The sequence below is a fragment of the Cyprinodon tularosa genome, unplaced genomic scaffold, assembly GCF_016077235.1.
Source record: "Cyprinodon tularosa strain WSP-4 unplaced genomic scaffold, ASM1607723v1 ctg243, whole genome shotgun sequence".
NCBI classification, from domain to species: Eukaryota; Metazoa; Chordata; class Actinopteri; order Cyprinodontiformes; family Cyprinodontidae; genus Cyprinodon; species Cyprinodon tularosa.
Window position 1 is genome coordinate 583,210 of NW_024038903.1, and position 24,959 is coordinate 608,168.

Below are 24,959 nucleotides of genomic sequence, written 5' to 3' on the forward strand. Positions count from 1 at the left end.
TTAAACGTCATCAAACTGTCATTACTCTGCTCATCTCTGGTTGGAAAACTGTTTCCCTATTCTGTTAAGGAGAATTATTAGTCTTATATTAATCATACAATAAACTTCAGTTCAGTTTACTTATGTAGAGCAAATTCACAACACATGCCATCTCAAGGCACTTTACAATTCAACCAGCTCATACAGTCAAATTGATTCAGTTTTCTATCTAAGGAAAACCAGTTGTTTGCATCGACTCTTTGATTCGAAGGCAATCCCTCACATGAAGCATGCTTGTAGCGACAGTGGAGAGGAAAAACTCCCTTTTAACAGGAAGGAACCTTCAGCAGAACCAGGCTCAGTGTGAGCGGCCATCTGCTGAGGCTGACTGGGGTTCAAGGAGACAGAAACATAGATACAGAAAGAAGCAGAGATACAAAAGGCAGCTGTCAACCAGCTCCACATGCGGCCTTAACAGAATTGTTATTGGTTGTTATTATATTATACTTCCAGCTAAAGAACTCTAAAGTGCCAGAAATCTATAGCTAAAAAAATACAATTGAATGATCTCATTGAGCATTTACAAAATGTAAAAAAATATATATATAAAGTTATGTTTTCATTTTATAATAAATATTTAGGATAAAAACATATACAATTAATACCTCAAGGATCTAGATTAATTACTTTATGTTGGTGTTAACCACCAAATCCAGTCGGTCTGAACTGGACTAGCAGTGCAGGGTAACCAATCAAATGCAATGGCAATAGCATATTTGCACAAAAGATTGTGGGTAGGCCACTCATTATGCTGCAAACTACACCCTACACCCTAATTACTTCCCTTTAGGGCTGCTCTTATGATGCAAACATCCACAAAAACAGACATACGTCGTAAAGATGCCACTTCTTTTCAAACAAACAAGTGAAACAATAACCTGCACCACACCTCAGATAGCCAGTTTGTTTTCCTACATTTAGTAGCAAGTTGAGGTGACATCTCGGACTTTATGCACATGCGTTGAAGCAATAAAACGTTAATTAGGGCACAAATGACAGATATAAAATGTCTATTTTTGTATGTATATTTTAGTTGAGCTCCCCCCTTTACTTCTACCACCCCAATACTCCCCATGAAGCCCATAGAACAACCGACTTCAGTGCTAAGGGTATACATGAAGACCCACAATGATACTGTAGCTTTATTATGATAGATTGAATGTATTCATACTGAATTATTTATGACAATCATGTAAACTACTTACTTGTAATTATTCATGTTAGGTTAAAAGCATGGATTAATTTATCCCTGTATTTATTGTACATTGATATCCCCTCTTTTTTTTTTATAATTATACAAAAAACATGTAATTTATCATTCTAACATATTTTACAAAGAAGACTATGACATATTGGTATTAATCTGATTTGGGCTCACTTTACTTGTATTCAACAAAAATACATAAATTGCAATCAAAAGGTAAAACCAATAAAGAAATAATTTTATGCAGGCTTAGACAGCACAATGAAAAAATTATAGAAAAGCTAAATAAGGGTTTGGTATGAAAAATATACTAACAGCCAAAAATGTTAGAGGCTGTCCACCTGAACTGATAGAATAGAGGATCGAGGATAAACTGAGATTGATAGCTCAGGTGAGACAGTCAGTCAACAGGACAATAATTAGACATTTCTAGTTTGGCACAAACATGCAGGGATCTCAGGGGACACACAAACAATGACCCTACCCATTTAGCCAGAAACAGCAGAATGATTTAGATCAAAGCACATGAATGCATCAGAGTGGCCTAGTCAAAGTCTGGAAATAACTACTCCACAGATTACAAATAAATATACAAGAATAAATAACAGAGGTTAGGCTGAAATGTGTTTCCATAAAGGCCACACTTGTAGATACAGAGCTGGGTAATGAATTAATATCTATATATCGTAAGAGACTCTGATCAATATCAAAGGAAGTAAGCATTGTTGGAAGCAGGGCTGACCTATTTTCAAAAGTTGTTGGGCTGTGGTTACAAATTAAATTCATGTTGCTTTCTCCTTGTTTCAAATAGGTAAACAAAACACTAAGCAATAGTTATCATCTGATATGAAAGTCTTAGCTTGTGATATTTATAATTTTCATTGCCATATCCTACCGCCCTACGTAAAGAGAGAAAAAACATGCATCCGTAATAGAAATTTATTAAGTTGGGGCTCAGTGGGTCTGATTATGGATTTATATCATATTTTAAATAGCAGCGCAATCATGATTTGTATATGAATGTATTACATTGTGTAGTTGTATCTCAACACAATGTCCTATGTGCTTTGCAAAGTACTTGGAAGGAGCTGCAGTTTTCACCTCTTACTTTTGAGTCTCCTTTAGTTTCCCTTCTGGTCTGACACAATGATCTGCTAATTTGGAGCACAGTTTCAGTTTGAAGAAGTTTAACAAGTGTATATCACTAACTCCTAGAACCAGCCTGAGAAGCTTGCAACATTTGGCATGTTTTTTAATCATTCATCCGAGACCATAAATAAATAAAAGCCTGTCAAACTCCTATTAATTAGCAGGATCCTAATTGGAGTGATTGTGGGTTTTTTTTTGTCTTCTTAGCCCGACTGTAACACTCCGCCTGTCTGCTGTGGATGCGGCTTTCAGACTGAAATCGCCCCCAGATTTTCTTTGGCTGGATCATTTTCCACCCAATTCTTTTTTCCTTCAACACTAGAATGAAAACTATGTCTTTTTCTAACCGTCTCTGGTATTAACATCATTTTCAGCATTCCAAAGTTAGAGCGCAGGCATATAGATGGTCTAAAGAGCAATGGAAAGAAAAAATAAAACAGTTCTATATTATTAATTATTTCCTTTACGTTTATTAGCTCTAGATTTTCTCACATGTTTTATCTGTTACTCTTCTCCAAATAAGGACATTGCCTGAACATTTACCTAAATGTTTTTACTCCAAAGAGCTCTTGAGAGGTGAAGTTTAGATTAGGGAGTAGGAGGGGGTGGGGGGGGTGGGGGTGGGGGTGGGGGGGTACACAGTAAATTCTGCAGGAGTCAAGTTGGGGAGTGGCAGACGGGGTGAACGGGTGGGAAAGGGCCGTCACGGGGGACTGGGGCTGCCTCCAAACCTCCACTCAAGTTTAAATCACACAGAGCTCAACTGACTCCTGCTTTGCATCCCCCTGTCTCTCTCCTCTTCCATCCGCAAACTGCTCCCTGCAGTCAGCCCGGCAAGAGCTCCTGTGAGGCATCTTCCTTTGAAGGAGAGAAAAAGTAATACATTTCCCCTTTTCTGAGCCCTGCAGGACACCAAGAGCCAACAGTCACCATGGAGGCCATCAAGAAGAAGATGCAGATGCTGAAGCTGGACAAGGAGAATGCCATAGACAGGGCAGAGCAGGCCGAGTCCGACAAGAAGGAGGCAGAGGATAAATCCAAGCAGGTGAGATGGTTGATCTCTTTTCATGTACCAGAATTCAAAATACATCTTTTTTCCTATTTATGTAAGGAAAAATAAAGATTTAAATACTTTAGATATTGTAAAACAGGGAGAAATGACAGTTACATCAAAGCACAATAATACAGTCAATAATAGTTTTGTATATATTTAAAGCATTTTGAAACTGTTTTATGAATTCAGGTTCTCATTCAGCAACATTATGTATCTGCAAGGGGCAAATTCAAGACTTACCGAGTAATATAATGAATATGTTTGCATAAAACAAGTAAAAAGTTATCTTTTTGATAATTCAAAATCTACGTTATCTTTGATTCATTTACTAGAATTATAAATATGCATCTTTTTATGAGTTTAAATCTTTTTTTTAAATAAAATAAACGCAAAAAAGTGAAATACTATAACAAACGGTATAGGTAAATAATGTTATGATAGAGGGGCTTTTCCTAGCCAGCAGCTGATACTGAGCCCCCTCTTATGCATGTTATGTATCCTAGAAGCACAAAAAAAGTTAGATCCACCTTAAATTTATGTGATCGTATTGAGCTAAATAATTATTTGCATTGCTGGAAGCACTCCTCTCCATCAGTTAATCCTCCCTCCTTTTCCATCAATCTTGCTCAGCATCGCTATCTGAACTGAGGTCTTAAGAGAAAACATCACTGATCCCTTATATCCTTATTTGGTGCTGCAGCACACGAGCCTTGGAGAGTCGGACGTTTCCAAGCCTCTGACCTAATGACAGCGTACTTATCTCGCTTCACATAAATAAAGCAGGATCTAAACATGTAATAGGGCATTTAAGGGTTACTAAATGGAGGTAATTATTGCAGAGCTGTGGATGGTGTTGTCTCTGTGGTCCAACTGAAGGAATGCTACAGAGAAGAGGTTTGTAAAGCTAAAGGATCCCCATTAAATCAAGTGGAAAGAATCCCTCCATCCCTCTGGAGGCTACTGCTCCTCATCATACCCTCAAAGAGCTCCAGGCGTGACAGTTATCACTGGCACTGCACATATGGACCCTCATCATGTCTTTCACATGAGTGAACATTCAGCTTGAAATTCAAGAAGATCACAGAGAGCTCTTTGGTTTACTTAGCATAGCCAAGATGCTAGAGCTGCACCGAGACACTTTATTTGCTATTCTTGGCAGGAAGAGTTGTACACCAGGGTGCAGTCTGGCCAACAGAGAACACTGAAAATATACAGAGTAACATGCAATGTCAACATTCACCACAAAGAGGACTGGGCTCAGACTCCAGTGGTAATTAGAGGAGCGGGTCACCCAAATTACAGAGGAATTCTGAAAATTCCAGGGGCGATGAGTTTGTTCATTAGAAATGCCCCAGTTCCTGCTTATAAACCAAAGCATCAGGGAACAACTCTTCACAGCATGATACAGCCGAATGAGAATGCCTGATAAACATTTACAGAATTTCTTTGTTTTTGAAAATATATCCCAGTAATAGCGCAGTATCTCAGATTTCCCTAATTCATGTCCTCCATCACCAGATTCAACCAGAGCTATAATTACAGAGTTTTGCTAAACAATGTTTGGTTAATTATCAAATAAATTACAAAAAAAAAAGGAATTCCTCTTAAAGCTTTCCAAGATCTTGTCATGTTTCAACCTATTACCATTAAATCTTAGAGGTTTATAGTCGTATATAAGGATGGTAATTATAATTTTCAACATTAAAAATATTCCAAAAGAAATGGAAAAATGCAGCATTCATTAGTATTCAGCTCTCCCTATTTGAATGCCCTTAAATAAAAAGGAACACATAAGATTTACTTAAAAAATATATTGCAAGTATTTGCACACAAATTTAATGCTGCAATATCAAATAACACTCACTTGCCAGTATCAAGTGAATTTTACCTTCCATAAGACATTACAGTTGTGAGGATAATAAGTAACAGCTACTTAATTACGTTGTAAATTAGATTTATTTAAACAAATTAAGTAAAGTGTACTTGTTTTTTACAGGCAAAAACAGCATTTTAATCAAAATTTTAAGTAAATCTTATATCCCAGTAGTATTTGCTGTTACTAAGTAATTAAGTAGATATTAATTATTTTCTTGTGCTTGACATTTGACAGTCTAACTGGAATTCATCCATCCATTTTCTGTCAATAATCCCAATTGGGGTCGCGAAGGGTGCTGGTGCCTCTCTCCAGCTGTCTATGGGCGAGAGGTGGGGTCCACCCTGGACCACCCAGGGGTCCACCCAGTTTATCGAAGGGAACCACAGAGACAAACTGGACAAACAACCATTCACACCACACTCACACCAAATGAGAATTTAGAGAAGTCAATTAACCTAACAGTCATGTCTTTGGACTGTGGGAAGCCAGAGTTCCCGGAGAGAAACCACGCATGCACAGGGAGAATATGTAAACTCCTAGCAGAAAGACCCCCGGCCGGGAATCAAACCCGGAACCTTCTTGCTGCATCCGCTGCCACATTTGATGCCACATTTTTCCTACCCTAAGATGACAAAGTCATGAATGCATTTAGGAAAGCAACTTTAACTTTAGGGTGTTTACTTTTGGGGACAGTTCAAATACAATCAACAGGGTATGCCAAGTTCAGGGTATATATTAGTCCCATGAGCAGCAAGTGGGCTTTTGCAGTACTGTTGCACCCTGCCAAAATGACTGTCGTTGCGACTACGTCTTGCTCTGTGTGTGATCCAGACGTCTGAACAGAATCAGTCCTGCTGCGAGCTACGTTGCTCATGAGCCCTGCATGCGTTTCAAAATGGTGCATTTTTAGAGTAAAGTTTATGTAGTATTTTTAGGTTTATGTACCGTACATACTGCTATTAAAAATTTAAATAGTATAAGGATATCTGAGTAAAATTTACTCTTTCCCCAAAATTCATTTAATACATTAAAAAAGGTTTAATTTTAAATACAAAGTAGAAATTATGACGAATACTCTAATAGAGTTTACTGCAACAAAAAGTCACATTTTTCAGTGTACAAAGATTTACACAGTCCCTTAAAAAAAATGCTGAAGAGCATCTTTACACAACTTTCAAAATTCGCCACAGGTTCTCTGTTGGATTTAAATCTGTTCTTTGACAGCTTCATTCTTACTAATATTTCTTCATTCTTAACTTAATATTTAAAGTTCTTGTTTATATGAAAGTTATATTTCCAACCCAGAAGATCTTTTGTGATAACTAACAGGCATTCAGCAAAAATAGCCCTGAATGTAGCTGCATATATCTTCCAATCAAGCCTTTTCAGAGTCCCCGTTGTTATTGAAGAAAAGCAATCCAAAGTATCGTGCTGCCACAAGTATATTTGGTACATGGAAGTTTAAGGTGATGAGCAAAGTTAGTTCCCTCCCAAATGCTGCGTTTTCTCACCAGATAGTTCAGTTTTAGTTCCATATCATATATATCCATATCTGGGTTAAAAGAAAAAATGTGAAAAAAAAGCAAGTTACACTTTTAATATTTGATTGCCAATAAAAAACAACGTTGTTTTCCTTTCAATTTTTGCAGTGTTATCCTAATATGTGTTGTTTACTCTGTTAAATAAAATCTTGTTAATACAAATGTGTGGACGCTATACATGAAAAAGATTGAATAGCTCCCAAAAAACAGCAACAAAAAATGATAGTTGTGACACTTTATTGTTATTAAATAAACAGAGCAAAGGCATTGTTTTCTCAGTAGGTTTATGTAACCTTTCTTTTGTCTCAGCTGGAGGACGAGCTGCTGGCTCTGCAGAAGAAGCTGAAAGGGACAGAGGATGAGTTGGACAAGTTCTCCGAGGCCCTGAAGGATGCTCAGGAGAAGCTGGAACTGTCAGAGAAAAAGGCTGCAGATGTGAGTTAACCACAGCGTCCCTCACCATCTGAAACTCATTAATCACCCTACCACCACAACCTTTGGGTTTCCTCCCTGTACAGTATCGATATCCACTCTCACAGATGGACTTTACTGAGCAACAGCCCTTTAATGCTAAACAAAGGAGGAGCAGAGAAAGTTTCCTATTTTGAGTGTGCTTTTTTACTACCCAAACCACAAAAATGATATATGTAAAGTGACAAAAGAAAGACGGATAAGCCAAATACTTTAAGTGTAGAGGCTATGAATAATGAGGTCAAAAAAGGAAAAAAAAAAAAAGAATGACAACAATTTGTTTTCCAAAGAATCTAAAACTTCTTATTTCATCAATCTTTTCAGCTCAAGTGTTAAAAAAAAAACAAACCTACACTTTATTATAAAATGGGAGACATCTATCTTTTAACCCAGCCATTTCTGGGAAGTTACTGCTGCCTCACCAAGGCCGCTAACTGAGCTGTTTCTCAAGCAGAGACAAAACTTGGCCAGCCTGTAGCCGAGCAGGAATGTCAGGAATGCAGCTTAAGCAAACAGAGAACCCCAGACTGCAGTGTCTAATGAAATCAATGCTTTGGCCTTTTTAGGGGTGGAGATTTAACACTGGGTCCAGCCTACACTGCGGACCATTTAATGGCAGCCGGCTTTTAAAGAGCAACTTTGTTTCCCTCTTATATGCGTTGCATGTACCATCTTTGATTATAAGGGATAGAATCCAATAAGGAAAAATCTTAATTGAAACCACAAGTGTTACATAACAGCACTGGAGGCAGGCCTGCTTAGTCTGCTCATAAAAATAAAAACACTGAAATAATATAGGATGCAAAGGAAAAGATTAGCAGAATCACAATTATAAAATGTTTAATATCTGAGATCAATAAAAAATGCGAAATGTAACAGAGGCTAATTATTTTCTAAAATGGCAGACGCCGCCACACAATGTGAACATTGGGGATATAATGTATTTCTAGGTGTACTCTGATGCAGCTAACATGGATCTTGATAAATGCAGCAGGTGAGAAAATGCCTCAAAGTTTCAAACCTTAGAGTTTTAGGTCAGTGTGATCAGATGACATCAGGTGTGTTCTGCTAATGGTTTCTACTGCCATACCCTGAGGGAGCTGAAGCATGAAAACCCTTAGCAGAAGGTCAGAGGGGGACGATAAATCCAAAGTGAGCTTTAAGGAGGAAAAGAAAAGGGCTACGGAGAACCAAAACTGTCTGAATCAAAAATCAAAGCATAAATTAAGACTATGCCAACAGATCATAACATTAACAACAGGAATTTGACATGTGAAAATTTATCCATAAAAATTGTGGACATGTTTATTTTTTATGTTTGTTTTCGATTATGGATGGAAGTGAGGACTGAATAGCAACTGTTGCATAGCAGATACCGACTATTAACTTCTTTAAATACCGTCATCGTAAATGGTTAATGGCCTGTACTTATATAGTACTTTTTTAAGTCAGGGGACTTGACCAAAGTGCTTTACACTATATTCAACCATTCATGCACACACTCACACACTTGTCCACTAACATCTACCCGTTTATATCAGTATAAATCTAACACGTCATGGGGGATTGAAAATATCTATTGGTCCATAGATGAGTTGATAACATATCCATAGATTTAAAACAAGAGGGGCATTTCTTTAGTTTTAAACAATACTTTTGGAAAAAATAGACCAGAAAAATTAACAATTTTCAAAGATTCTAACAGAAATAAAGAAAAGCAAATACTAAAAAATATTACCGTATGTAAAATTACATTTTAGCCAGAGTAGAAATTGTCATAAGTCAATGGTACTTATGGGGTGTTGGAGTTTATGCATGGTGCATATGAAATGTCTAGAAACAAACAGGTTTCATACCTGAATAGTACAAAAACACCACAATTGCAAACAAACTTTTGTGAGCTATACAGTGTTTATAGGAAAACTTTCTCAGAGAGAGCACTTAATTCTTAGATATTTTTATTTTGTGTAAAAAGAACTGTAACAAAAGGAAATAATTCAGGTAGAAATTATGAAAAAAAGAGTAAAACCTGTTGTAGTTTGTCCTCCAGTTTTGCTTTTTATTTGCACTTTCAGGTTTCAGATCATCAGACTACTTTAAATATTAGACAAATATCACAACAATAACTATAAAGAACATAGTTTTGAAAATGTCATTTCATCTGTTCAGGGATATAAGCCGATCAGCCCATATTTACCTGGCCCTCAAATCTCCTGTGCCACCCATTATCACAGTTTCTGCTGGCAAGAGTTAGCAGTAATGGAAAATGTTTTACATCACTGTGGAGGAATTTCCCGCACTCTCATGATAGTTTTTAATTCTATCCCACTGAAGGATTATTAAGAATGGTGGGCCTGCTTGAAGTCATGCCACAGAACCTTGATCAGATTAAAGTTCAGACGTTGATTAAGTCACTAAAACATCATAATCACATCAGAAAGCAGAATCCATGGATCTATTGAGGAGGTTTTCCAGATCACTTAGAACTAAAGCAGGTCCTGTCATGATCTGTTTAGGTTTTTTTCAATCATTGCATGCAGCTGCTGCTTACACTGTACAACTAATCTGCAGGGTTTATCGTACAGTGTGAGTTCACAGCTCACGATTTATGTTCGGCCCGACGCTCTCATGCGATCTACCTGCTCACACTGCACGACTAAAAACCCCGTTGGACTCAGCCCCGCAGTGAGTTGCCCTGACGCGTCTATCCAGAAGCCAAACAAGTAGAAGGGGAATATTAAGCTCACTATCGTGAAACGCACTGCCTTTGGAATTTGTGCATTTTTGTGCTGAAAGCCCTAAAAAGAAAAGGTGACGACGTATTTGGACAAAGACTTTCTGAGCAAATGTGGCTACTACGGTCTGTCAATTTTACAGAAAGAACTGCATTTCACTCATGCATCACTGCCACGCTGCTAAGTTTACATCTGAGGCCCCGTCCACACGAAGTCAAAACGAACACGAAACGCTGATATTTTCCAAAACGTTTGCCGTAAAGACGGAGACGTAAAATAAATGTGAGCGTCCACACGAATGCATGAAAACGCTGCAAAATGTATGCCAGGCCTGCAAGTGGCGCTGTGGTGCCAAAGCAAAAATAAGCAACGAAATGTTGGGCATGCGCACTAATATTTATACATGGTTGCCCTGCGGGTCCATTTTCGTGGTTAAGTCAAATTCAGGTGCTGAACTATGTCGTCGATATTGCTCTGTTCTTCCTGGAGATATTCCAGAAGAAGAAGATTCTGTTGTAAGGCCGACAGCAGGGTGAGTAGCATTAGCAGCAACGGCGCCATTGTTGTTGTGATACTGTGTCGCGCATGCGTGTTTAGAGGCGACGCTATGACGCATGCGTGTAAAAATAAAATATGCGGTTCGAGCGTAAAGATGGAAACGCGAAAACGGCGTTTCGAAATCTTCCCACTCTGAAGGCTGAATAAAAAAAAGATAATTTACAGACCCCCGAAACGCCGGCTTCGTGTGGATGAGAGGCTGGTTTGGTGAAAAATTTGTGCATTTAGGCCAGGGTTCGTCTTCGTGTGGACGGGGCCTGAGAGGAAGAATAAAGAGAAGAATCCTTCTCTGCCCAGGAGGTCCCGACCTCACGATTCCTGATGGGGAGGTGATCGTGAGAGACTGATCACCGCTCGTTAGAGGCCCACCCACTCCCGCAGTGTTCAGTCCCGCAAAGAATTATGATTTTCAGTCCCGCTCCCGCCCGCACCTGTAATAGTTTTTTTGCTCCCGTCCGCAATTCCAGCATGATTCCGCTGTTCGCCTACTGCTCAAGGCAATTTGTGTCATAAGTTTGAGGAATTAAACACACAGTGCTTAGCTGAGCACATTACTGGCAATTCTTCACCACATAATGCATGATGCGCGTTAGGTTGCACGAACTGCAATATCCAGCACATTGTGGTGTATATATATATATATAGACATTGATTGATAATTCATGACTTTATTTTACATTTAATTTTACATTTTAAAACATGTTTTTAGTTTGTGGGTCTGCCGCTTACCACCGTTCCGCCCGCACCCGCACTGTACGCTCTCCCTCCCGCCCGCACCTGCAATGAGCTTTCAATATTTGTCCCAGCGTCGCACTGCCTTGCGTTGGGTCCCGTGGGACTCCAGCTGGAGTGCAGAGCTCTCCCTGTACACTACACGACTCACGATCAGGCTGAAAATCAGCCCGATCGAAAGATTCTCACACAACTGGAAAATATCGCACAGTGTACGCCGGGCTTTATAGAGGGAAAATTGGTAGGGGTAGCCACAGGTGTGGCCAATGATCGGCTAAGGGTATAAGGGCCATGGCCACCCCTTGCCCCCACATATAGCTCTGCCCCTGGTATAAATTATAGATACCTTAACTCATTACGACGTTTGTTGTTTGCTAGTTAACTGAGCATCTTCTTTCCATGTTGCTGTTGAATGTTTTGTTTTTTTTATTCGTACTTGTTATTTTATTGTGGCACTCCCAGTCTTCCATAGCTTAAGGAGTTTGAGGGGTGTGTTGACCCCCCAACAGGGCTGCGGGTCATGTATGCAAACAAATCAATTTACATTCCATGGCACAGGTCAGCAACCCCAGATGAGTGGGATTATCACCGCCCCACCCAACTACTTCTCTTCGTTTAAATACATTATTCCTGTGTTTTCCCATTGTTTTCCCCCGGTCTGTACATGAAGCAACCAAGTGAAACCACGCCTTCAATGCAGCGCCTTCTTATCTCACTCTTTCAGTGATCAGAGCAGGAACATACACCTTGTTTGCCTTATAAGTCCATAATAGAAAAACTTCCACTCCTTTTTTTTCTAGGAGGAGGAAAAATTTTAGTCCCTTCCCCTCCTGAAAGCTGTGATGTCATCCCAGACTGCTTTCTTTACGGGGATTGGAGGATCTCGCCATACATTTCCTGAAACCTCCCAGCCCATTTTCTTTCTTTTTCCTTTTCTTAACTCATCCCATCGTCCCTGATTTCCTGCCAGAGGGAGAGAAAAAAAAGCTGGAAACTTCGATTTAACATTCATCTCTCAGTCTCTTATTTCTAAAGTTTTAGTGTGTTAGAGATAAAAGTGAATAATCGCAGTTAATCATGGAGATGGTAAAGAAGAAAATCCAAAGCCTTCAGCAGCAAGTTGATGAAGCAGAGGATCGCGCACTGGAAGTACAAAGGGAGTTGGATACAGAACGGGAACTGCGCGAAAAAGTGAGCTCCTTAATAATTTAACCCAGGATAAAACACTTTGTCTGCTTTTAAAGCTTCTCTTAAACATTTTCTTTTTTTTCTTTTTTGCAAAAAAAGTAAAGATTTCAGAACTAATGACAGAGCAATGGCCATAATGAAAGACGCATAAAGCAAAGGGAGTGTCTAAACATCCGCCCAGATGTGAATTTGTTACATTTTATTTGTTTTGTTATTATTTAAAATCAGATAACTCGTTATTGGATTACTTTTTCAAGGCTTTGTTACCTAACTTCCCACCCGCCCCACATCCATGCAGGGACTCTTCCACAGTGGGGTCATTTTTACCACATTATAAGTAGATGTGCAACCTTTTAGGTCTTTTCTATCTGGTACATTTATAACCAACTTTATTATTTTTAAGTTATTATTTTTATATATTTAATAATATTTATTCTTATTAAATTAAGTATTTTCTAAGTACTATAACAGACAAAAACTGTTATGCTGGCAGTGAGGGTAATTTTTGAAAGGAAAGACAAAATTACAACAAATATAACAGCCAAAGCATAATCTATCACTATAGGGATGGTATGGCAATGCTGGTACTGTTAGCAGATGCATTGGTTTAGCCCTATACATTTACTGATTTTAAAATAAAATAAAAAGCAATTTTGTAGTATATGACCTGCCAATAACTGTTTGTAGCATATCAAGAAAAAACTGGCTAATTTTGTTTTAAGTTATTTTAGTTATAACATTTTCTCTGCTGTGATTTGCTTCACTGAAACAGTTTAAGACCTTGGTTCTATAACAGTAAATGTACCACATATTGGGCTGTCTTTACCAATAAATGCTTAAAAACAAAACAAACAAACAAAAAAAATTCTTTCAATTATTTAAATGGTTAATGTGAAGCAAATTAGCTGTATATGTGAGAGCAAATAGAGGGATAACATTAACACCTGTATTAGCAGAGGTTTGTTTAGCAGGCAAAGATGGCCAGTCGAACTATTCTCATAAACTAACAAATAATTACTGATTTCACCCAATGCTTCTACACAACCATTTAAAACTGGGTGAGATGTTATGGACATTCTACCTTCTTGCCATTTCCTACTTTTCAAGGTTTTTTGCTTGTCCAAATTTTTAGTCAGCAAGTAGGAATTTCTACAGGGATATTTTGTACCTACTATTTCTCAGTTTTTTCCCACCAAGGACCTACTTTGTTATTAAAATTTCATCCTCATTCCACTGTGAAGAGTTAAGTAATATGGCAATGATGCGTTTTATCTACCAGCAGGTGGCTACCTGCTCAGGGTTCTTTTAGTTTGATCAGGAGTCATAACGGAACAACTGTAATCTAATCCAACAAGCCAGATTGATGATGAGTGGCATTCAGGTTTCTGGGACTGCTCGGATCAAATCCCTTTGAAAAGGTGCAACATTCAACAGAACCTTCTGAGCAATACCTGTGGCCCACCTACCAAAGTGTGGTTTAAGCCGGTCATGGTACCAAATGTCTGTGGGAGCCATGAGAAACCACAAGGATGTATGCTTATAAGGCCACTGCTGCTCCTTTTATGAAAGATTCTGCTACATGATTGGCCGACCCGTTTCAGGTCTGTCACGAACGGTTTAACTCTCGGCTTGCCTGTTACATTTGTTGGCATTTTGATATCAAATGATCTCACTCCACCTGTGAAGTTTACAAAGTAGTTCAAGCAGTAGTAAATATTTCCAAAAACCCCACCCCAGTGGGAACCAAAGAGTTCCACAGCTAACCAAGAACTTCCAGCTATTGTTGCTATGTTGCATTAATCTTTACATAAACCAGCTGTTCTACAACTTTTATGATACAAATTGGCTTTTTGTTGTACTCTATCACCAGACTCGCGTTGTGTTTGTTTAATTCATGACGTTAGAATTGGGAATGACTTTTCACCTGAATGAAGTATATTTAGTTGAACGATGGAAAACTAATTAGGAATTGCAACATATAGTGATACGAATGTCTGCAAAACTGTAAAATTATGTATCCATAAATTCTTTCTATTAACACAATACAGGTACATTATCATTAATAAAGCTTGTATAGCATAATGTGTAGAAAAAGCTTGATAAAATAAGCTACTGCTAGAGATCTATATAAAACAATAGTTACAACTTTCCCCTGCCATATTAGAGTTTTGAATTTTGGGGTTGCTAAGACACTCCCCAGTTTCCCATTTAAGGATTTTAGCTTCTGGTTCTAAGTGGGAAACCCTACCTTACATATTTCAAAGAGAAGCACAACATCCTACTATTGGTCATGTGTTTTAAATGACTTAAAATGCAACAAATATTGGTGGCAGGTAATATTATTTGTGTGAAAGTTTAACCAGATTATTTTATTACTGCCACTGTTACCTTGCTTTAATCACACCTGATATATTGGAATTATATCAGATGTGTAAAGTTAGGTTTTGGTTAGAAACGGCGGTCTCTCTCAGAGTTTGGACTTTTTATTTATTTATTTTGCAATATGGTTAAAAATGTAGGTACAATTTCCTATGTCTTGTAAAGACTCATGAGTTGGAGTAAGTCCAATCCCTGTAGTACTGTGTGTAAAAATTAATAAATAAATTAAAAAAGTCTTAACATTTCATGGGTACAAGGAACATTATTTAGTGACATGATATGTAAAGACAGAGGGCCAGTATTTTAAGGCTTTAGGAAACAGTTTTACTCCTTTTTTAACATCCATAAAGCCTTTGTCTCCTTTTCTTCCTTTAACCCCTTTTTTTTTTGACTAAACCCAATTTCACACACAGCCTCTCTGGAAACGAAGATTCTGTTATTCTTCCTCCTCCTCTTCAGTCTTCACACAGGAAGGAGGGAACAGACATGGTTAACTGAGATATCAGGCAGACAGGAAACGTCCGCCTGACAGGAAAAAGGTTGTGAAGAAGCTACGCAGCTGAAGCTTTTCACATTGTTAGGGTTTAATGAACGCTCTGTTTTTCAGCATCAGCACTTTTCTTTTTCAAAGTCCCTGCTCAGGCTGCAAAGTCCAGAGCTTTTTATGAAAAGCAGAACAGAGATAATTCTTCACAAAAGAATAAGTGAGACAGCATGACATCATGAGAAAAGAAATACAATTCCTGCTAAATTTCATTAAAGTGTTAGTTTTTTAAAGCACTATTACCTAAAACAAAATGTATTTAGGGGACCTTCGGTTTCCACACATTATTTAAGGGACTTCCTCTAGTAAGAGAAGGAAAAAGTAGAGCAGCCAGCTAAACAGCAGTGCACAGGAACAAGTGGGGAAAGGGCATTGCTGCATTGCTCAGGAACGAGTCATGTCACTAGGAAACCTTCTCTTGCTGCTCATCAAAAGATCTTAGGGCTGCAGGAATCAGCTCCAGAACAACTACTTGTTTTTATGTAACTTATCAGAGAGAACCAATAAATAACAGATGTATGATGAAATCTGAAGACTCCATTTCCCAACATCTGGCACCCCTGTGCAGAGAGCAACAGCATCGCTATTATAGACCCTCAGCGGGTCTAATGATTGGATGGGAATGTTTTCAGCTTTGAAAGCAACTCTTTAAACCATGGTTCTGCCTTGATACTGAAAACAGCCTCATCATGTCTCAGTTTGTTCCTCATTTTCAATTTCTACTGAATGCATGTGATGTAAGGGGATTTAAGTAGAGTGTTTAGGCCTCTCACACCTCCATGCAAGTCAGGACAGACCAAAGTCAAGCTTGTATTTGCTGGAATGAAGACGTCCTTATGCCTGGAATTTTATCAGATGTTGCACAAAGAAAGCTGAGAATCACTTTCCCTCTCCTGGTGGCATTAGCAGGAAAACTCAAATGTCTGTGAAGCGTCCAAATATGAACTTTTCTTGGCAATTTAATCTTTTTTGCCTATTTAACTCGGTCAAACGCTCCATAATATCTAAATAAATCACAGTACTTCATCATGCCATTACAGCTGCATCGTTAATATCCTGCACTGGATGTTTTCCATCTGAACTTTGACCTCTAACAAGTCTCTGTCTATTTCTTCTCTGTCTGGCTGAAGGCCGAGGGCGAAGTGGCCTCTCTGAACCGACGCATCCAGCTGGTGGAGGAAGAACTGGACCGAGCCCAGGAGAGACTGGCCACGGCCCTGCAGAAGCTGGAGGAGGCAGAGAAGGCTGCGGACGAGAGTGAAAGGTACAACAGACACAGACCTACACTGCTCAGAAGTTATTAGTTACAGAGAGTTGGTTGTATTTTGGGGAACAGAACAGGAGAAGAAGGAAAATCTAGTTGATCAAACTTAAGCATGTCTTGGACAATTGTCGGGCAAGTTTATTTATCTAACAATTAAATACAAAGTCAATTCAAAGTGCTCTACATGAATTAAACAACGAAATAGAAGAAAATAAAAAACAATAAAAGCAAATAAAGATAAAGAATACAATAAAAGCAGGTAGAAAGACACATATAACAGCATGACCACAACCTTAAACTAATAATACATCAGTTAATAGTTTAACTTCAACAGTCAAAGGCAGTTTTAAACAAATAGTATTTTTAATTTTACTTAGGAGAACTCAGGCTTTCAGCACTTTTACAGTCTTTCGGGAGTTTGTTCCAGATAAGTGAAGCATAGGGACTGAATGCTGCTTTTCCATCTTTGTTCTAGTTCTGGGTGTAGATCTAGAGTAGGCTGAACTAGAAGACCTGAGTGGTCTGAGAGGTTGAAACACTGACAACAACTTTTTTATGTATCGGTCTCCGCCAAGTGACGTCAATTGTTTACCTCGGGCGCGGTACACTACGCCTTTTCCACCTAAAATGGCGTCTTAGCAACAAATGTCACGTGACTGGCGGAGACCGATTTTCCTAAATCCGCCCCTGTTTTCAGGCTTATGTTAACTGTAATGACTTATCTTGGACAGGCTGCTATGTAAATGGGCCTTTAGTCTTTCGTTTAGCTATGCTGCGGTTGTTTACACTACGCCTTTTCCACCTAAAATGGCGTCTTAGCAACAAATGTCACGTGACTGGCGGAGACCGATTGAGATGCTGATCCATTCAGTGTTTTCTAGACTAACAGAAGGATTTTAAAGTTTATTCTCTGAGCTACAAGGAGCCAGTGGAAGGACAGCCGAACTGGGCTAATATGCTCTACTTTCTTAGTTCTAGTGAGAACACAGGTAGCAGCATTTTGGATCAGCTGCAGCTGTCTGATGGACTTTTTAGGCAAAGCTTTCAAGACACTGTTTGAGTAATAAATTATACTCAAGATAAATGCATGAATGAGTTTCTCTAGATGCTGCTTGGAAATTAGTCCTTTAATCCTTGGGATGTTCTTCAGATTTATAAAAGGCTGACCTGGTAATTGCCTTTATTTGCCTCTGAAGGTTTCAGTTCTGAGTCCATTATGACATCAGGATTTCAGTCATAATCAGTGGTTTCTAGCTGCAGCAGCTGCAGCTGTGAGATAACAGCAAACATGTACCCTGTTCCACAATCAGTTTACAGCTTTCACTGTTCAAAAGTTGGTTAACGCTGTTATGAACCATAAAAACCTGCAGCACACAGTTACCTCATTTTATCTGTATGGACTTAGAGTACCAAAAAATAAAGATTCAGGAATGCCCGTCTCATAAAACTTGATCCAACATGAAACGCATCAAAAGTCTTTCGAAGAGGTAAAAAACAAGCCCAACATAAAATAATTTGGGAACCATAGTTGTTATTCAAATCTAAAACCTCTTTTAAGGCAAAAATATATTATATTTTTTATTTACTTTATCTAGGGGTTGCTCAGTTTTTTGACATTTGTTAAAATATAATAAAAGAAATGTACAAATATGACCTATGTGGCAATTGTTCAAATTGAACAAATAATAAAACTGAGTGAACAACAGTGTAAACTCTCAAGTACTTTAAAAAAATGACATCTTTCTTTTTCTCTTGAAATTAACTATTGGTTAATATATATTTTGTATAATTTGTATAATTTTAGCTTTAACTGTATAGTGTGTGTCTGCTTTTTTAATCTTTTCCAGATTTTCTCATTGCTTTAATTTAAAAGCATCGCTTTGCTGAGGTCTGTCTCCCTGTTAACGTTTTACATCTTCTCATCTTTAGAGGCATGAAGGTGATTGAGAACAGAGCCATGAAAGACGAGGAGAAGATGGAGATCCAGGAACTGCAGCTCAAAGAAGCCAAACACATTGCAGAGGAGGCCGACCGCAAATATGAGGAGGTGCTAGTTCAAATCGGAGCTATTCTTCCACATTTCTCCAAACAAACCCGATCTTATTTCTGCTCCTGTTTCGCCTTGTGCTGATTCTCTTTCTCGGCCTCCTTCTCAATAGGTTGCTCGCAAACTGGTGATCCTGGAGGGTGACCTGGAAAGGGCGGAGGAGAGGGCAGAGCTTGCTGAACTGTAAGCACAAGGAAAAAACAGAACAAATGGTGGGTAGGTGCTGATAAGTGCTAATAACGGATAATTTTTTACTCTGCCCCTGCAGAAAGTGTAGCGAGTTGGAGGAAGAGCTCAAAAATGTCACCAACAATCTCAAGTCTCTAGAGGCTCAGTCCGATAAGGTAACAGTCCAGATTACACACTTTCCTACTCAACACTTCTTATAGAAGAAACAGACGTATTCACACACCATATGCTTTGGGGAATTTATTTGGTAGATCCACACAAAGTAATAGCGGCTGAATAGAAAAGCATGTAACTCGTTTTTATAATGAACCTTGTTACCTTTTTTTTAAAATGTAGTGCAGTTAATGGACTTCAAAGAGCACCTATGTTGTAAGCCAAACTTATGGTACAAATCCAGCTCTATTAGGACGTCTCAGAGGTTTTTTAGAGCAATTATTCCCAACTGGTGGAACTCGTACCCCTAGTGGTCTGCAAGTGCATTGCAAGGGGTACATGAAAGCATATTTTATTTCTTAGGTAGTAAATGAAATAGGGCTGGGATCTGTTTTGCTTTGTGAGGACCCAACTAAATAATAGAACAAGCTTTTTTTTCAACCAAAATGTAAGTTTTTCTTTGAGTTCAGCTTTGACAGAGCTTTAACGGACTGGATGTAGAGAACAGCCTGGGATCAGCTGTTTTTCACACTGAGCTATCGGAGCTCATCAGATCAGCTCAGGTGTCTTGATGAAAACAAAATAATTAATTAAGTAACTAATTAAGTCAGTCTAACTATACTTTTTCCTGTATTTTGTTCCCACTTCATCAAGTTTAAATGTGATTATAAAGGAGTTACTAAGAGGAGCTCCTGTTTTATGAATACATGTTTATAGTATGATTTTATTTTGTATATATTTCAATTCCTTATTAACTTCCAGGCAACATATTTTTTTTTTTTTTTTTTTTTTTCATTTGAGATGACAATAATAAAATACCTAAGAATTATTTGCTCAAATTGAAAGATTTAGTAAAATATTTATAATCGGTTATTGTACGTTCCACTTTTGAACAATTAACAACACTGTTGACTGAGAGGGGGACTCAATGTAAGACAAAATGCCCAACGGGGAACACGAGTCAAAAAAGCTTGGGAAATACTGAGTTAGAGAACGAACATTATCTTGAAGACCAAATGACACAGCAAGCTGGTGGGGAAGACAGGCTCAGGTTTAGGTTTTTTTTTAAACTAACAAGGGAAGTTAACCTCAACACACTAAGCTCACTGTGAAACATGGTGGTGGGATCATCATGCTACAGGGTTGCTTTTCTTTGGAGAGGATGGAGGAACCAAGTAAGATGAATGGATATATACCCTAATTATAAAGTCAATTTAAGTTAAGCCGTTTAGATGAATATCCAAACACTAGACTGGTCCAGTGTGGGAGAAATGGAGCCAAGTACAATAACATCCTAAAGAAGAAGACTGTAGGCTGGAGCAAAGGATTATCACCTTGTGTGGGTTTATCACAGAGAATCTCAATAAAAGACTTTTAGAGTGTTTTTTTAATAATTAAAATATTAGGCAAAAACGAAAAAGTAAATTGAAATCAAATGTTTTTAAATGAACTACCATGGCAGTAAACTGATGAAGCCGCTCTTTTTCTGTGCAGTACTCTGAGAAAGAAGACAAATATGAAGAGGAGATTAAAATCCTGAATGACAGACTCAAGGAGGTAAAATCAAACTGAAGGGTTGTCCACATGCTTTTGTTGTTTGGATAAGGATGATTAATGTTTGTGGTGGGCTTGTTTTTTTTCTTTTTGTGTTGTACTATAGGCGGAAACCCGTGCAGAATTTGCAGAAAGAACAGTGTCGAAGCTGGAGAAGACCATAGACGACCTTGAAGGTACATCCTGTTTCTGTTCCAATCTGTTCTTTTCTTCTTCACTGATCTCTTCTGTAAAGTCGTACTTGAGTTTATATTTAAGCTGGTCTCTTTCATTTCTCTCCTCTTCCTCTGCCCTGACCTGCACTTGACTCTGAACCCCCTCCCCCTGCTTTCTCCTCCTCCGTTTCCGACTTCAGATGAGTTGTACACTCAGAAGCTGAAATACAAGGCTATCAGCGAGGAGCTGGATCATGCCCTCAATGATATGAACACCTTGTGAAGCTCCCACTTGGCTTCTGATGTTTGCTCTTCATTTCTTTCTGCATTCTTAAGCATTTCTTCTCCCATCCTGCTCTTTTCAGTTTGCATTTAACTAAAAACAATAAAGACCTTTTTCTCTCTTCTCCTGCCTCTGTTCTTTCACTTGTAGTTTTCTGTTTTCCACATAACATGATTATGTTTTTCAAAGCCCAGACATTTATGTGATCATGCAATTCATTGATGACACCCTCTTTATTGCAGAGAGTCTGTCGCAGGCAAAGGAAGAAAACCTAGGAATGCACCAGGTTCTGGACCAAACGCTGCAAGAGCTCAATAGCTTGTGAAAAAGAAAAAAAAAAAGAAAAATACAAGAACAAAGCACAGTTTAAAAAAAATTAATACTCCAATTTTTTTGTAAAATAATTTTTTCTACATGCCATCCATTTTTTTGTCATTCCACATCTCCTTACGTATCTGTGACTTTTTTAACACATGTAGCTCATTTTTATATTTATGGTTCCTTTTTTTTCTATGACTTTTTTAACTAATGGTTTTGGGTCCATGCAATTTCAGTATTGGTGCTGGAAATTCTGTTCTTGACCAAACACTGAGAGTGAATAAAGCTTTTAATGATGTCAGGCACTATGCAGCTCCTGACACCCTCTGCTCTTTTGGCATCCCTGATAAAGATGTGTCAAAAGTCTTAAGATATGTCATCTTCTAGTGCTGCTGATAAATCTCACTCTGTAAGATGTAACAAAAAAAGCAAAACTGAGTTTTTAAACGTTTATTCGTTGTGGAAAGAAAGAAAAATCCCTGTATTATTGGCAGCCATTACAATCTTTATTAAAGAAATACAACTGGAAACATCTCTGAGTTATTCTTAATTTGTTAACTTGATCAAAGTGTCTAACCTATAGTTAATAACCTACTTTTTTGTTTTCTGAGTATATATGATAAGTAAAGGAGGCAGTTTTTCTGCTCTTCAAAATGGAAAAAAAAACACAAATATGTAATTTAGACAATGCAGATGTTAGTTGGTTTTCATATAATAAGAGATGGTTGCAAGTACAGAGCTACAGTACTGATCTATAATTTCTCATTCAAAAATTCAAGAGAGCGTGAGCTGTGGTGGGACATCCGTTTCAGGAACTGGGATGCTTGTCATAGAGTATCAATACCACATGTTAACTTGCTTTTATTTAAACTCAAAATATTAATGCAGAGTAAGAAGAGATGTTAATTATCTTAAAAGCTTGCTAATGGACATGTGCAGCACACCATCTCTCTATAGAAACCGTATCTAATCTAGAATCTGTCTGTCTTGGGAGGTATGCAGGAAAAAGCATGGCCTTTTATACCATCACAGATTTAAAACTTATGCTTTCATCAGATTAAACTCGACATAGCTTTATGACAACCCGAACTCTTGGGAGGTTGGTCATAAACAAAGTATAACCATGTGGGGAAACCACAGATTTACAGCGCTAGGGATGTTTTCTCCTCTATAGGCAATAGGAACCATGTTTTCTCTCTATCTTCAAAAGAAAAAAAGAGCAGCTTTTTGAATAAAACCTGCTTGCCTCTCAGTCCCCAGATTAAATACTGTAAAGGTAAAGAAACCAGAGCATAAAAAAAAGACTCCGGATTATGGTAATAATGATATGGGCATTCATTTAGAGGATGTCCTTTCTGCATATTCCGACTTGCATCCCAGAGACGATTTCAACACTCATCCAAAAAATTATAATGGAAAAAGAGCAAGCAGAGGGAAGGCATGCGCAAACATGCTGTGTTTTCTTTTGGCTCCAAGAAAACCGTGAATTTGTTTTGTATCTGTTGAAGCATCAAATTCTGGTCTGGGAAAAAACACCATGTTATTGGCAGCTAACCCTTAGTGAAGTAATTCATTATATTATGGGCAGGATATAAGGAAAGTTCCAAAATGACTTGATGTGTCCTAAATGATTGCGACAAAATAAATATATAATCTGTAACATTTCATGTTTGATATCTGTACTGCTATGAAGCCATGGTAAAATAATGAGGTTATTTTCATAAGACAAGGCTTCACATTATACATCCAGATAAAGGGCGTTAAAAATAAAGAAGGCATAAGTGTGCTGACTCCCTCTGGTTAATCTGATGCTACAACATCTTTACACTGAAACCTTGATCTCAATGTTTGGCTCTGCAAAGTAACATGGACTAAAAGTCATAAACTCCATTCTTAGAACATTGTATAATTGTCTTTTATACATCATTGAATTAAGTTAAACACATAAAAGCTAACCATGTAAAAAGTATTGGAATACCTTTGATTAATTTGACTTATTTCCCCAGACATAGGACTGGAGTTGCATAGCAATGATGAGTTTGAAATGTAAATATATACCCACAATAGTATTCACTCACCTGCCCTGAGTCACACATGAGCTTAAGTGACACCCCAATCCTAATCCATAGGGATTTAAAATGATGTCAGTCCACCCTTTGCAACTTGAGAAGCCTCAACTCTTCTGGAAAGGCAGTCCACAAGGTTTTGTAGTGTGTTTAGGGGAATTTGTGTGCATTTGTGAAGTCATACTCTGACGTTGGATGAGAGGGCCTGGCTATTTAATTTATCCAACTGGTGTTTTTATTGGGTTGAGGTCAGGACTCTCTGCAGGCCAGTCAAGTTCATCCAGACTAGACTTCACCATCTATGTCTTTATGGACCTTGCTTTGTTCACTGGTGCACGGTCAAGCTGGAAGAGGGAGGGGTCAGCTCCAAACTATTCCCACAAGGTTAGAAGCATGGGGTTGTCCACAATGTCTTGGGAGGCTGAAGCATACAGAGTTCCTTTCATTGGAACCAAGGGGGCAAACCCAGCTCCTGACCATAATCCCCCACCAACCAAACTTTACACTATGATAGTTTTATTCTGACACTTCCTGTTCTCCTGGCAACTGCCACACCCAGACTTGTCCATCAGATTTCCAGGTGGAGAAGCATGCTTCGTTAATCCAGAGAATGGATCTCCTCTTCTCTGGAGTCGAGTGGTGGTGTGCTTTACACGACTGCATCAAACACGTTGCATTGCACTTGGTGATGTATGGCTTAGATGCAGCTGCTCAACCATGGAAACACATTACATGAAGCTCTCTGTTCTTGGGCTAATCTAAAGTTTAGAGGTGTACAGTGACCAACTCTGCAGAAAGTTGGTGACCTCTTCGCACTATGTGCCTAAGCATCCACTGACCCTGCATTGTCAGCTTACACGGCCTGCTAAGTTGCTGTCATTCCCAAACACTTTCTTTTTATTATGATCCAGCTGACTGTTGATTGTGGAATTTTTAGGAGCGAGAACATTTCACATCTGAATTATTTGCACAGGTGGCATTGTATCACAGTTACACGCCGGAACTCACTGAGCTCATGAGAGCAACCTGTTTTTTTCCCAAATGTTTGTAACAACAGTCTGCAGGCCTAGGTGCTTGATTTTATAAACCGAGGTCCATGGAAGTGATTGAACACCTGATTCCAATAATTTGGATAGGTGAGCAAATACTTTTGGCAATATTTGTGTAAATCAGAAATGCAATTTTTTTTTTAACTATTTTTCAAGGCTGCACTTTTAAAAAGATGGAATTGCCCAGTTAGCTGTTTCCAAACGAAATTTCTTTTTGTTTTACACTTGTGTAAACAAAATGACGAATAAAATCTGTCTAAAGTCTAAATATTAATAAATGTAATCAATAAAAAGTGGATTTTAAGATATCAAAAAACATCACATATCTAATTGCAAATGAATCTGTTTTAGCAAATACAAATCAATGTTTTTCTTTATCATACAACAAAAGAGTATTATTGGCCCTTTCAG

General features: G+C 38.2%; 1 protein-coding gene across 4 annotated transcripts; it reads left to right on the top strand.

The window, feature by feature from the left end:
* Positions 1-3,095: 3,095 nt before the first annotated feature.
* On the top strand, positions 3,096-21,861 carry LOC119785210 (tropomyosin alpha-3 chain-like). Of its 4 annotated transcripts, none has more exons than XM_038287715.1 (9): positions 3,096-3,437; positions 7,173-7,298; positions 16,601-16,734; positions 18,664-18,781; positions 18,894-18,964; positions 19,050-19,125; positions 20,618-20,680; positions 20,784-20,853; positions 21,033-21,239. In XM_038287715.1, exons 1-9 carry the CDS (start codon positions 3,324-3,326, stop codon positions 21,113-21,115), a joined length of 855 nt encoding a protein of 284 aa, XP_038143643.1. In that variant the 5' UTR covers positions 3,096-3,323; the 3' UTR covers positions 21,116-21,239. The 4 variants fall into 4 exon arrangements, with proteins under 4 accessions (XP_038143643.1, XP_038143642.1, XP_038143644.1 ...); XM_038287714.1 differs by lacking the exon at positions 21,033-21,239 and adding an exon at positions 21,358-21,861 and having other exon boundaries at positions 3,097-3,437; XM_038287716.1 differs by lacking the exons at positions 3,096-3,437; positions 7,173-7,298; positions 21,033-21,239 and adding exons at positions 12,283-12,550; positions 21,358-21,861.
* The last annotated feature ends 3,098 nt before the right edge of the window (positions 21,862-24,959 follow it).

What these genes read in the sequence shown, in the direction of transcription:
- LOC119785210 (XM_038287715.1), top strand. Translation starts at nt 3,324, where the DNA reads ATGGAGGCCATCAAGAAGAAGATGCAGATGCTGAAGCTGGACAAGGAG. An exon ending in CAGAGAAAAAGGCTGCAGAT is followed by an intron (nt 7,299 to 16,600) that starts GTGAGTTAACCA and finishes GTCTGGCTGAAG; the next exon opens with GCCGAGGGCGAAGTGGCCTC. An exon ending in CCGACCGCAAATATGAGGAG is followed by an intron (nt 18,782 to 18,893) that starts GTGCTAGTTCAA and finishes CCTTCTCAATAG; the next exon opens with GTTGCTCGCAAACTGGTGAT.